The following is a 14982-nucleotide window of genomic DNA, read 5'->3' on the forward strand; positions in this document are numbered from 1 at the left end:
CTGCAAAATAGGGTTTTACTGCTTGCAGTCATAAGTACTCCTCTGGATTGCCATTTCTGTTGGCTTATACAAAATGACACTGAAATTATAGGCAAGAGCCCTAAATTTGTATCCCAGATGCATCACTCACTAACTCTGTGAATGTGGGCAAGGCACTTACCATCTTAAGATAGTTTCTCCATAGTACAAGTGAAATGATACTTTGTCTTTTGCTTAAGTATTATTATGAAAAAATAGAGGCCAACTCACTGTGTTAGTGGTACAATGTTTGTAAATGTTAATGATCAGACAAGTTTTAGCAAATAACCTAGTACACAAGAGGCCAATGTTATCTCCAAGTGCCCCAACACTAGGATGTTTAAATCCCAGAAGCTCTGTCCAATGTCCACATTATGAAAACTGTCCCAGCTACTACCAGGAACATCTGAAATCAGAGGAAATAATTTTGTTTAGTAGCTAATGTGATAGCATACATTCTAATAAACAAAAGTTTACTTGGGCTAGCATCAGTATTTTTATTTTAAAAGATTACAGATTTCACACATTTTTACTCACAGGACATTTGCAAAATTCCTGAATATACAATGCTGGAAAACAACCTGGAGTATAATCAACTGTAAGACAGGCTGAGCCAACCACATGGTGTGGAGATAGTCTGCTAGTGGCAGCAATTCAAACAACATGGCTTAAGTGATCTCCATTTAAATGTCTTAAGTGAGAAATTAACAGAGGCACATCCACAAAGCTTAGAAATCTTTTTCTGTATCATCTATTCTGTACCATAGACACATTCTGGAATTTACATTACCACTCCTAAAGGTTTTGTTAGAAATAATTAGTATTTAGTAGTTAGGCGTGTATTTAGTATTTAGTAATTGGTATTTGGTATTCAGTCAGTTAAGTGGCCAACTTTTGAGGATTCTCCCACCCTCTCCCTCTGCCCCACCAGCCGCACACGTGTGCACATGCGCGCTCTCTCTAAAAATAAATAAATCTTTAAAAAAAATTAAAAAGAAATAATTAGTATTTAAATGTTGTAGTTAAACAATGTACTGAACTAATCATATATGTATACATATGGACACATGCATACATGTATCTATACATACACATATATACATAAATGTTAGGCCAAAGGGAGCTTTAAAACAAGCACCAAAGACTATTTAATTGATAGCAGAAGTAGAAACTGGGCTTCCTAAGTATCAGTCATGTAAGTTACTGACCACTGAAGTTTCATATGTTCAAAAATAAAGCAAATAAGGCAAAAACTGTATTGCACTTAACCATACAATATATAAAAGAGTTAATACACATCATAAACAAATCCATTACCATACTATAAATGTAATTAGCCACTTGCATGTAATAAACATTACTACTTCAAGAACAAGTATTTTAAATAGCTAATATCAGAACTGTAAGAAGTATAACATCACAAAAAGTTATAGGAAACAATAACCTGCAAATAACAGGATTATTTCTATTACATTCTAAATCCAAATTTTATTTCCATTTATGCAGATTTCATAAAAGGAAATGTTAAAATTAATTCTTGAAGTAAATTCTTATTTCTAATTTTTTGTTCCTTTATAAATCTAGAGCAATGTTAAGATATTGCCGTTTCAGAGAAATAACCTATAGTTTCCCAGAAGAATTATTTTTAATACTGGCAGTGTTCCTGTTCAATATACAAAATATAAATCTTTTCTTCTGTCAGAGATGTCAAAATTAAGAATTCTTCACCGGGTTCTTTGTTCTGCATTTTCTTTTCCTCTTGGGCACAGTGAACTCTAAAGACATAAAATTAATAAGTCTGTCAGGTCTACAAAATAATACTTTAACTGATAATAATACATTTAAACGATACAGCTGTTTAATTGGAATGCCCTCACAACAAAAAATCCTAAACCTAACATATACATGATTCTTTCCTTCAAAATGATACTGCAGTTGAAAACTTGCTAAAGTAGATTCTAGTCTTCCTAAATCCTTATTTAATAATAAGCTACTTTGAAGCGGTTTCATATGGGTGAGCTCTCCCTAAACTATAGGCCGGTGCAATAAGAGACAGAGTGATTAAGATTTGAATTTCATTTCAATTAAACCTGAAAATGTAACCCAAATCACTAGTACCATACATCTTTTTCTATTATTATTTTTATTATTATGTTCAATTAGCCAGCATATAGTACATCATTAGTTTTTGATGTACTGTTCAACGATTCCTTAGTTGCGTATAACACCCTGTGCTCATCACCACATGTGCCCTCCTTAATACCCATCACCCAGTTACCCCACCTCCCTCCCTTCTGTAACCCTTAGTTTGGTTCCCAGAGTCCAGAGTCTCTCATCGTTTGTCTCCTTCTCTGATTTCTTCCCATTCAGTTTTCCCTCCCTTCTCCAGTGGTCTTCCATGCTATTCCTTATGTTCCATATATGAGTGAAATCATATAATTGTCTTTCTCTGCTTGACTTATTTCACTTAGCATAATCCCGTCCAGTACACCTTTTTGGCTATGACAGCAGATGTCACAACCAACACTCAAGTAAGTGTTTATCTAGAAACAGCTGTGAACCTAAAAATTACAAATCATTAAAAACAAAGAAAACAGAAAATACAAAAACATGAAAATTATGAAAGATGTAAAGAAACAAAATATTCCCCACTAATGAAAAACAAAAGAAGAGTGATAGGAAAAGGAACGAGAAAAGACAAAGAAGAAAGTAAGAAGAAAAAGAGATTCCAGGAATCTTCTAGGTTCCTAGCAGCGACCAGGATGGAGTGCAGCAGGCCAAGAGAGCAAACTGTCCAGTAAGGCAGGTCAGAGGTCAGCAAGAAAGTTCTTTAAAAATATGAAAATGACAAAATCCCTAATGTGTTTTGAGTATCCCAACAGGAGATTTACACAACTGAGGAAGAGTTTGAAGATAAATTCGTGTTAAGTCTATAGAAAAAATAAATTAGTAAGACAAAAAGTTATCACTCTCTAGGGAAAACAATAAATGTACAGAGTAAGTCACAGTACATTACATGGCTCTGTTGTCAATAATATTTTATAAACGCAGAATACCGACATAGCTAAAATAATTATATTGGAAGGCTGGGGCCTGGGAAGCATACGTGTTTTTGAAGTGGGAGGTGAAGAATATATTAAAGAAAACTATACCCTTGCCTTTCTCAGTGGAAAGTCAAGAGATAATCCACAGAACTAAAACATAAAGAAGTGATAAAATACAAATTTTTTAAAGACATAGAGGTAAATACCAAAACAATAAAGAGTCAAAAGTGATGAACCGTTGAACACTACATCAAAAACTAATGATGTACTATATGTTGGCTAACTGAACATAATAATAAAAAATAAATAAAAATTTAAAAAGAAAGAAATGGGAGTCAAAGTCAGAAGACTGTAGTTTCTTATAATGAATATTATAAAATTATTTGAATTAAGTCATATGCATGTGTCATTATAATTTAACCAAATTTTTAAAAATCACAAACTAACAGATTTTATTTATTTTTTTAAAGATTTTACTTATTTATTTGACAGAGACACAGCGAGAGGGGGAACACAAGCAGCGGGAGTGGGAGAGGGAGAAGCAGGCCTCCTGCTGAGCAGGGAGCCCAATGCGGGGCTCGATCCCAGGACCCTGGGATCATGACCTGAGCCGAAGGCAGACACTTAACTACTGAGCCACCCAGGCACCCCACAAACTAACAGATTTTAAAATTGGACTTGCCAAAGATTCATAAAGGTGTGTTTGTTTATTTAACTGTTTACTCACAAAAAAAGCTACCAATCAAGACTGGAAAGAAACTACAGTCTGAAACTCATCACAAGATTGTAAAGGACTATTTTATGCTGACATAAGCAAATCACAGAAGCACTCACATTTCTGAAGGAACAAATATTCCTTGTAAAATGTCTATTCTTTGTCTTCTATATACTTCTATAACACCGTTTCTCTCTACCATAATGAACTGGGCTATTTTTCTCCCTAACTAAACTCTAAGGTCCTTGAAGGCACAGATTGATCTGATTCATTCAACAAATACTTAAGTCCACTATGGGCCAGTCACTGTGCTCAGATCTATAATAACTGTGATCAAAATAAAATGGTTCTTAAATTCCAGTAGTATATATCTTTATAGCCCTGTACATAGCTAAGTGTTTGAAACATGATAGGCACTCAGGATATGCTTGCTGAATGAATATAAAACCAAATGGAAAAAAAAGTCATTATGTATTAACACACATTATATTCATTATCATTGATGGATTACCAATTATCAAGCCTAGCCTGCTAAATGTAACTTATTCTCTGTAATACTGTAATTATTACTAGAGACAGAATTATTTAAACTGTTGTTTAATAAACACTACAAACAAATTACGAAAACTACAAACTACAACACTAAAACGTATAGCCATTTTAACTTACGTCATGCAATTTACAACTATTTAGTTACAATCATCATTCCATAGGTGAAAATTTTACATTCAAATTTGAAATAACTATCTTTTAACAATAAAATCTCTTTAAAGTTATATTCAGAAATTTGTATTTTGTGAACCTTGCCCTTTGTTAGGAATACATTCCAGACAGCCTCATGAGGTATATTCACGTACTAATAATGGTATTTTACCTATCCTTCACTTCTCCCCTCAACTGACCACTACCTCTCCTTTCCATTTATTTATTGTATTAACATTTACTTTTAAGTGTCATGATTAATACTAAAATTCTTCAACGTGTCAAAGAAAAAAAGCATCACAAGAACACAGAGCTAACCACCATGCTCTTCAAGGGTTCTAAATCTTAATGCTCTCCGAGCATAACTTTTCATCAGTATTTGACAAAATTTCATCTGTACCTGTTTCACTAACACTTTCATTGTCCTCTTCTTCTTCTGTAATTACAGGCATACTCAGCCTTAACGATTTATCTTCTTTATGTACATTCTGCATGTTATCTGGAAATAGTTGGGAAAATAATTTCATACAAAAACAAAGAATGTTAATCTTTGAGAAAAATTTTTACAAAATAATGTCATTACTACAACATAAAAATTAGATATTTAAACTAAATGTGAAAATTGGAATGGTAAAGAGAAATATGCATTTTAAAATACATTTCTATTTTTAAGTATTATTATATTTGTATCTCTGCTTTGAAAATAATCTAATTCTTATCATTAAAGTAAAGAAAAGGGAGAAAAGGGGAAAAAATGACAATATTATTTAAACTGCTGTTTAATAAACACTACTCAAGCTTTATCACACACATTATGGGTTATATCTGCAGATATCAGGGAATAATCGTGTGTCTTATTTCAACTTTATTAACTAATCACAAATGTAATTTTAAAGGTAATAGCCTTGTTTTTGAATGTATACTTTCTCTTCTCACTACATCTGCTCTATAAAATAGATTTCTCTAATCATAACTTGCCATTGACTTACCATTTTCTAAAACATTTTTCTACATCAACCTTCTGGTGCCTAAAGAAATATCCTAATCAAATTTATCAAATACCATTGTTTTATCAGGTCTCAGCACATAACTTTCAGGTCCCAACAGTAACGCCCACATACATTCTCACTCCTTATGCTGCCTTATTCTTCTCTACAATACTTTCACCACCTGATCTATTACTACATGTTAATTTTTTTCTCTATGGTCTGCCTCCTCCCACTAGAATGTGAGTTTCACAAGGATAGACTTTGGCTTAAGTCAATGTATCCCCAGCACTTAGAAAAGTGCCTGGCATGCAGTAGGGCCTCAATAAATATTTATTAAATGATTAAATATGGGTTCAATGATTTTATACCACAGTATTTCATTTAGTACATATGTTAATACATACCTGTCAGCACTTCTCAGAAGGCAAGAAATTAAAATGAAAATAAGCTTAAATTTTCTGCTCTGAACACATATATGCTGAGTTAATGGGGTATAGTAGTTTATGGAATGAACAGATTGCTCTAAGGTGGAGTTGAGTAAACTGCAGCCATAAGCTTCCATTTAAATACAATTTAAACTTGATAATAAAATAATACCAGTTTCCCATTAAGTCATTAAAGCAGAATTCTACCTTTACTTGCAAATCATAAATATTAATTACAATAATTTATTACATGATTTTTAAGATGGTAGATAATGTTTTAGGAAATCTTTTTATATCTAATCATGTTTTTTTAAAACTTGGACCTATAAAATTTTTCAGTTCACAAAATTACAATCAGTACAATCTACCCAAAGTTACTGATACTGTTCTTCACAATCTTTTAGCATGTCCATCCATATCCATTATTAATGACTTTTCCCTAAATCCACATTTACAACTTGAAAGATTCTATCCAACAACGTCAAGGTAAGGATTTCTGAGTTTAAAACAGACAGTTGAGGGGCACCTGAGTGGCTCAGTCAGTTAAGCATCTGCCTTCTGCCTTCGGCACAGGTCATGATCCCAGGAGCCTGGGATCAAGCCCCACATTGGGCTCCCTGCTCAGCGTGGAGTCTGCTTCTCCCTCTCCCTGCACCTCACTCATGCTCTCTCGCTCTCTCCCTCAAATAAATAAATAAATAAATAAAATCTTTAAAAAAAAAAAAGACAGTTGAGAAACAAGTCTTCATCTAGCCACATGATGATTGTGTTTTAGAGATGGATCTCTACATTAAGTATGTTTAAAAAAATAAAAAGCAATGTTCTCTAAAAGCTCTTAAAAACAAATACAGTGCTTCACCCACCTAACATGCAGCCAGGAACCAAGAAGTAAACGTATAAAACTTCAGATGTTTATCTCAAAGTCCATATATTAAATAAAGCTCATGAACTTTAGTCATCGGTATGTTCCACAGGCCTTTATCCAAACCTGATTACATTTATTTTACATAAAACTGAAGTGAACGGCCAACCAGTTTCTGAAACCATTACAGTTAAACAGCAGCAAAAGGGCAAAAAAAATTGCTATAAGCCACAATGAGAACCAAAGAAGACAACTACCACAGTAAGTGTAACAGAAAAACTTTTTAAAAAATAAGACATAAAAACTGACAAAGTAATGCAGCATGAAGCCGTAAGTATAAACTTCCCCACATACTTAAGATATTTCTTGATACAATCATTATATTATAAAGCCCAGTAACATAATATGCTTATGATGATAACCCTGAGTTATAAAGAGAAAATTAAATTATGTTAGGATATACTGTTCTAGAAAACAGGAGGGCATAAAATACATTTTAGTATTTTTCTAATTATAAAAATGATAAATGCACATTGTAGAAAACAAGCAATATATAGAGATGAATGTTTTAGAAAGATATTAACCGGAATAAACTTTTAAAAAGTAAATTTTGACATTTAAATCATTAACCTTAGTTATTACAAAACTAACTCCCTAGAGGATATCAGGTAGATGGTTTTTTTTTTTTTTAAAGATTTTATTTATTTATTTGAGAGAGAGAATGAGATAGAGCGAGCATGAGAGGGGGGAGGGTCAGAGGGAGAAGCAGACTCCCTGCTGAGCAGGGAGCCCGATGCGGGACTCGATCCCAGGACTCCAGGATCATGACCTGAGCCGAAGGCAGTCGCTTAACCAACTGAGCCACCCAGGCGCCCAGTATGTTGTATTCTAACTGCATGTCTAGTAACCATTTGTTTTAAGATTGAGCAATAGTCTATTAGTTATAATTGTATCCCACACTGTTAGCTTTGAGCATAGTAAAACCATCTACCTGGGGCGCCTGGGTGGCTCAGTTGGTTAAGCGACTGCCTTCGGCTCAGGTCATGATCCTGGTGTCCCGGGATCGAGACCCGCAACGGGCTCCCTGCTCAGCAGGGAGTCTGCTTCTCCCTCTGACCCTCCCCCCTCTCACGCTATCTCATTCTCTCTCTAAATTAAATAAATAAAATCTTAAAAAAAAAAAAAAAAAAGAATACAACATACTGAATTGCATGTCTAATTTGAGCTCCAGACCACATTTCCAGTTACCTGAGAGACAGCAAGTATAGCACTTAAAGACTCAGGCTTAGATTCAGACACACTGCTATTCGAGTCTCAGCTCCATTTATTAGCTAGGTGACCTTGGATATGTGAAAGAAGTGTGGCAGATACTAAGTGTGACAGAAATAATAGCTATTCTCCTCTCCACCGTCATTACTATTACTTATGTCCTTCCAGAAATGTGCACGCTATAGTGAGGAATGGGGAACACATAGAGCTGAAGCTTAAATAATACAAACTTCTGTAAATCCAATCAATAGATTGAGCCAGACAACTATTACAGGAATTGAACCTGGAAAGGCAGACTGGGACAAATTCTACCCCAAATGAAATCTTCATCCTGTGATCCTTATTTCTGTCAAAGGCACCAACATTCCTTCAGTTATTTAGGCATTAAGCATCCTTGTCTCATCCCTCTCCATCAGCCTCTATATTTGGTTACATACAGCTACGTTACATCTATACTTGGTTATATACATTGGCTCTCATATCTGTTTGTCTGCTTGCCTAATTCCTACAACCACCTGGCCAGATGCTCATTACTCCTAAACAGCCTTTTCCTTAGTGTTCCTATTTTCAGTTTGTCCCCCCCTACCGACCATACCACTCCCAGATTGATTTTCTTCAAAGAAAACTGGTCATACCACTTTCTTACTCAGAAGTCTCAGATGACTCCCGTCTACTCAGAAGTCTCAGATGACTCCCATCTGCCTACCAAAATGTAATGCTTCCACATTTCAGGGCTGGTCAAAATACAATCCTCAACATATTTTTCTACATTAACAGTAGCTCCTCAACACATCCTTTACAGTCCCAGGCAAAATGGAGTCACTCTATACTTCCAACTACCCTGCCTTTTTTCATGCCAATTCTTATATTTGTCTTAAGTCTATGAAAGTATTGTTACATTTATTTTTTTTAAATAAAAAACTTTGGATTTTTTCCAGATTACTAAAGTAACATACAGTTATCACAAAAAATTCAAACATTACAGAAATTCCTGGACTTGGAAATTTCTCATGATCCCATCCCTGAGAATTAACCACTGTTAATATGCTTCTAGATTTCTTTAATGATATACATTGTGTTTATGTCTACATATTATTTTTTAAAGATTTGTTTGAGAGAGAGAGAGTGTGTGTGCACGCACAAGCAGGGCTAGGGAGAGGGACAAGCAGACTCCCTGTTCAGCATGGAGCCCATCATGGGACTGGATCCCATGACCCTGATATCATGACCAGAGCCAAAACCAAGAGTTGGACATTCAACTGACTGAGTCACCCAGGCGCCCCTACAGATACTTTTATGAACAGATATGCAATCATACTCTTCTTTAAAAAGACTTTTCACTAAGCAATGCATTGGTATATTTTGGACCTATTTTCATGTCAGTATATATAGAACTTTCTCTAGCTTTTTAATAACTGCAAAATATTCTTTTGTATAGGCTAACAATTTTATGTACCAAATTTTTCAATGTTACACATTTGAGTTGTTTAGTCTTTGCCATTTCAAATAATCCTGCAGTGAATGTCCTGTGTGTTTTTGTCACTTGTAAAGGATAAATTCCTAGAAATTGAATTGCTACATTAAAAGGCACGTACTTTTAAAATTTTGACAGATGATTCCATATTGCTGTCTGAAAAGGATGTGCCAATTTATACTCCCACTTAAATTCAGATTTTACCTCTTTACACTTCCACGATCAATGGGTATTCATTTATCCTTAATCTTTGCAAATCTAGTAAGTTATATAAAAATGTTTTAATTTACATTCCTTTAATTACTGAGATTAAATATCTCTTCAAATATATGTTGACTGTCTACACTTTGTGAATTGCCTGCTCATCTCCTAAGCCAGTTTCTTTACTTGGGTGGTGGTCTTTTTCTTACTAAATTCTAAGAGCTCCCCTAAAATTAGAAATGTTAACATTATTATATGTGCTGCAAATACTTTTGCAAGCTCTTTTGCATTGTTGGGAGTACAAGGTGCCTCTTTTTGAAAAAAGCATGAAATCAAAAATATCTTTCCACTTTAAGGAAATGAAATTTTGATTAAAGGGAAACTATGAAGTACTTGGATCTTTAAGATATAGAATAATAAATCACTTCTGCTTCAAAGTATTTACAATACCTTCTGAGCCACAAAGCTGGTTAGCTAGAATAGCTGAGATACAACTGAAGATTTGAATTCAGGTATCTTGTTACACTTTCTTTCTCATGGGTTAAATCCTCCCTAACACACCTAGGTAAATTCAGTAACAAATCTTGGATGTGATAAAGAACCAGTTCTTAAAAGTTAATCTCAGAGTTTATGAAAATGTTTTAGGTAACTACATTAAGTAATAAAATATAGTTAGTGAAGGAAGTGGTTATTTTGTAAATTACACCTGCCAAATTATTTAAGATGAAAAGAAACTTTCATTTAATTTCTTTCCTATTTTGCACTTGCTTCTCCTTTGTTCCTCAGCCACATAAAAACAAAACAAAAACCTGTTTAGGTGTTTAAGAAAGCAGCTTGGCCAGCTGACCTCTCTGCACTTGTATGAAGGTTGATTACTAATAAAAACTGCTTGTGCAGCTTTCAAAACGCAAGTTATCTTTGATACCTTAGGGAAAAAAAGACCCAAGTTATCTTTAATACCTTAGAAAAAACAATCTTGCAGAAGTTAATTTTTAAATATAATCAAACTAATCAGTCTTTTCCTCATGTCCTCTGGTTTGGGGTTGTTTGGGTTGTTGATTTATACATAATAAAAGTCACCATGATTTTCAATGTACAGATTTGGGAGTTTGGACAAATGCAGTTGTGCAATTACCACTGCAACCAAAATACAGAACAATTCTATATCAGAAATTTCCCTGCCCTTCTGCAGTCAACACTGCCCTCCACCCTCAGTACCTAGCCACCTATGATCTGTTTTCTGCCCCTATAAATTTTGCCTCTTCCAGATTGCCCTTAGGCCTTTTGTCTGTCTTCTTTCTCTTATTTGGCACAAGGCACATGAGTCACCCCTGCTACCACATGTATCAGCAGCTGCTTTATTCTTGAGTAGTATCCCACTGTACACTTATTCCATGGTTTGTTTATCCAAGGACCAGTTGAAGATATTTAGGCTGGCTATAATTTTTCACAATTATGTACAGAACCGCTATAAACTTTTGCATGCAACTTTTTGTGTGAATATATAAGTTTTCATTTCTTTTGGGTAAATACCAAGGAGTAGGACTGCTGGGTCATAAGTTAAGCATGTGTTTAGCTTTATTAGAAACTGCCAAACAGTTTTCCAAAGTGACTATACCATTCTGGAGTCCCACCAGCAATGTATGAAGGTTCAACTGTTCTGTGTCCTCATCAGCTTTCGTTATTGCCAATTTTCTTGTTTTGTTTTTTGTAGCCATTGCGACAGGGAGTAACAGAATGCCACTATGCTTTTAATTTGCATTTCCTAATAACTACAGATGTCAGACATCTTTCAAGATGTTTATTTGCCATGCACATATTCTCTTTGAAGTATCTGTTCAAATCTTTTGCCCATTTTTTAATTGGGTTATTACTAAGTGTTGACAGTTCTTTATATATTTGGATACAAGGCCTCTATCAGGGTTGTATTTTGCAAATATTTCCTCCCACTCTGTGGCCTGTCTTTTCGTTTTCTTAAAAGTGTCGTCCAAAGAATTTTAATTTGAGGCAAGTCCAATTTATCAATTTTTTTCTTTTATGGCTTGTATTTTTTATGTCATATATAAAAATATCTTTGCCCAATCCAAGACATTTTTTATGTTTTCATCTTTAAGTTTTATGATTTTAGTTTTTATATTTAGGTCTGTGATCCATTTTAAGTTAATTTCTGTATATGGTAAGAGGTATAAATTGAGGATCTGTTTTTTGCATATGGATATAAAATTATATCAGTGCCATTTACTGAAGACTATCTTTTTCCACTGAATTGTCTTTGCACCTTTATCAAAAATAAAATTGACCATATAAGTACAAATCTATTTCTAGATTCTCTATTCTCTTCCATTGACTTTTGTGTCTACCTTCTTGCAGATAGCACACTGTGTCTTGATTTCTGAAGCTTTATAGTTATTTCTCAAAACTTGTTTTGGCTACTCTAGTTTCTTTCCATTTCCATATACACTTAAGAATCAGCTTGTTATCCTGGGATGGAGCCCCACATCGGGCTCCCTGCTCAGCAGGGAGCCTGCTTCTCTCTCCCACTCCCTCTGCTTGTGTTCCCTCTCTCCCCCCCCACTCCCTCTGCTGTGTCGCTGTCAAATAAATAAAATCTTAAAAAAAAAAAATCAGCTTCTTATTTATATAACTGTTGGGATTTCTTCTTGGCATTACATTTAATCTACAGAACAATATAGGACTAGGTGACTTAACTGTATTGGTCTTGTTTTTTTTTTTTTTTTTTTTTACTTGATCTTATCTTTTATGTTAATCATCATATATCATTAGTTTTGTTTTTTTTTTTTTTTAAGATTTTATTTATTTGACAGAGAGAGACACAGCGAGACAGGGGAACACAAGCAGGGGGAGTGGGAGAGGGAGAAGCAGGCTCCCGGCCGAGCAGGGAGCCCGATGCGGGGCTCGATCCCAGGACCCTGGAATCATGACCTGAGCCGAAGGCAGACGCTTAACGACTGAGCCACCCAGGCGCCCCCATCATTAGTTTTTGATGTAGTGTTCCATGATTCATCGTTTGCGTATAACACCCAGTGCTCCATTCAATACATGCCCTCTTTAATACCCATCACCAGGCTAACCCATCCCCCAACCCCCCTCCCCTCTAGAACCCTCAGTTTGTTTCTCAGAGTCCATAGTCTCTCATGGTTCGTCTCCCCCTCCGATTTCACCCCCTTCATTTTTCCCTTCCTACTATCTTTTTTTTTTTTTTTAACATATAATGTATTATTTGTTTCAGAGGTACAAGTCTGTGATTCAACAGTCTTACACTATTCACAGTGCTCACCATAGCACATACCCTCCCCAATGTCTATCACCCAGCCACCCCATCCCTCCCATCCCCCATCACTGAGATTAAGAATTCCTCATATCAGTGCGATCATATGATACATGTCTTTCTCTGATTGACTTATTTCGCTCAGCATAATACACTCCAGTTCCATCACATCATTGCAAATGGCAAGATTTCATTCCTTTTGATGGCTGCATAATATTCCATTGTATATATATATACCACATCTTCTTTATCCGTTCGTCTGTCAGTGGACATCTTGGCTCTTTTCATAGTTTGGCTATTGCGGACATTGCTGCTATAAACATCGGGGTGCACGTACTCCTTCAGATAACTACATTTGTATCTTTGGAGTAAATACCCAGTAGTGCAATTGCTGGGTCATAGGGTAGTTCTATTTTCAACGTTTTGAGGAACCTCCATACTGTTTTCCAGAGTGGCTGCACCAGCTTGCATTCCCACCAACAGTGTAGGAGGGTTCCCCTTTCTCCACATCCCCGCCAACATCTGTCGTTTCCTGACTTGTTAAATTTAGCCATTCTGACTGGTGTGAGGTGGTATCTCATTGAGGTTCTGATCTGGATTTCCCTGATGCCGAGCGATGCTGAGCACTTTTTCATGTGTCTGTTGGCCATTTGGAGGTCTACTTTGGAAAGATGTCTGTTAATGTCTTCTGCCCATTTCTTGATTGGATTATTTGTTCTTTGGGTGTTGAGTTTGATAATCCATGAAGCCCATATTATCTCTCCATTTACTTAAATCTTCTTTGATTCATCGTTTTGTAGTTTTCAGCATACAGATCCTGCATATATGTTGTTACCTATATACCAAACTATTTTGTGGTTTTTGTGTTATTATACTTTAACATTTTTTTCAATTACTAATTATTCCATTGTTAGAATACAGAAATACTAACCCTGTACCTTGTGATCTTGTTAAACTCACTTAATTAGTTCTGGTAACTATTGTGTAGAATTTTGGAGACCGTTTCTGTGTAAAAAATAATTTCATTTGCAAACAGACACAGTATTATTTCTTCCTTTCTAATCTAAATGTGTATTATTTCCTTTTTTTGCCTTACTTCACTGGCTAGGGCCTCCAGTATGATGTGTAAGAAGAGCAATGAACAGTCATCCTGCCTTGTTCCCAATTTTAGAGGGAAAGTATGGTTTCACCATTAAGTATGATGCTAGCTGTAGTTTTTCAAAGTCGTCCTTTATCAGGCTGAGGAAGTTCCTTTCTAATCCTAATTTTCTCAGAGATTTTATCATGAATAGATGCTGGATTTTTTCAAATATTCTGTCTACATATACTGAGATGATTATATAGTCCTTCTCCTTTATTCTGCTAATATGGTAAATTATGCTGGTTTATTTCCTAAATAAACCAGCCTTATATTTCTGGGATAAACCCAAGTTTGTCCTACTATACTGTCCTTTTAATATACTGTTGGATTAAACTTGCTAATATTTTGTAAAAGTTTTTACATTTATGTTCATGAGGGATATTAGTCTTTGTCTTTTCTTAAAATGTCAATAAGCTGGGAAGTATTCCTTCTTGTGTCTTTTGAAAGAACAGCATAGTATTCCTTCCTTAAATGTCTCCTAGAATTTCCAGCAAAGTCATCTGGGAATTTAACTTTTTTAGTAAACGTAGAACTACTCAAATTCTCTATTTCTTCTTGTTGGTTTTGGAAATGTGTGTCTTTTAAAAAATATACCCATTTTATCTAACTTAACTAACTTACTGGCATAAAAGTATTCATAATTTTTCTTTATTATCCTCTTAATTTCTGTAAGGTATATAGTGGTATCTCTTACCTTACTAAATTTTGTGTTCCTATGTTTTTTCCAGTGAATTTTCTTTCAGATATTTTTACACATAAAATCAGTCATTTGTAAATCACAATAATTTTATAATTTTTCTGAAATCATGTCCTACTTCACTCTCCTGCCTAATTACATTGACAGGCAATAGTA

General features: G+C 34.9%; 1 protein-coding gene across 2 annotated transcripts in view; it reads right to left on the reverse strand.

Moving 5' to 3' along the window:
* Positions 1 to 501: 501 nt before the first annotated feature.
* Positions 502 to 14982, reverse strand: part of SNAPC1 (small nuclear RNA activating complex polypeptide 1) — a 39677-nt gene continuing 25196 nt past the window's right edge. Inside the window, exons 9-10 of one of the 2 annotated variants that reach the window (XM_021701427.1) lie at positions 4880 to 4978; positions 502 to 1793 (exon numbers count right to left, since the gene is read on the reverse strand). In XM_021701427.1, the coding sequence (XP_021557102.1) occupies positions 1732 to 1793; positions 4880 to 4978 (161 nt within the window). In that variant the 3' untranslated portion in view covers positions 502 to 1731. Of the gene's footprint in view, positions 1794 to 4879; positions 4979 to 13753; positions 13824 to 14982 lie in introns of those variants that run through there. The other variant, XM_021701428.1, reaches the window with a different exon arrangement.

This window comes from Neomonachus schauinslandi, chromosome 9 (genome assembly GCF_002201575.2).
Source record: "Neomonachus schauinslandi chromosome 9, ASM220157v2, whole genome shotgun sequence".
Lineage (NCBI taxonomy): Eukaryota > Metazoa > Chordata > Mammalia > Carnivora > Phocidae > Neomonachus > Neomonachus schauinslandi.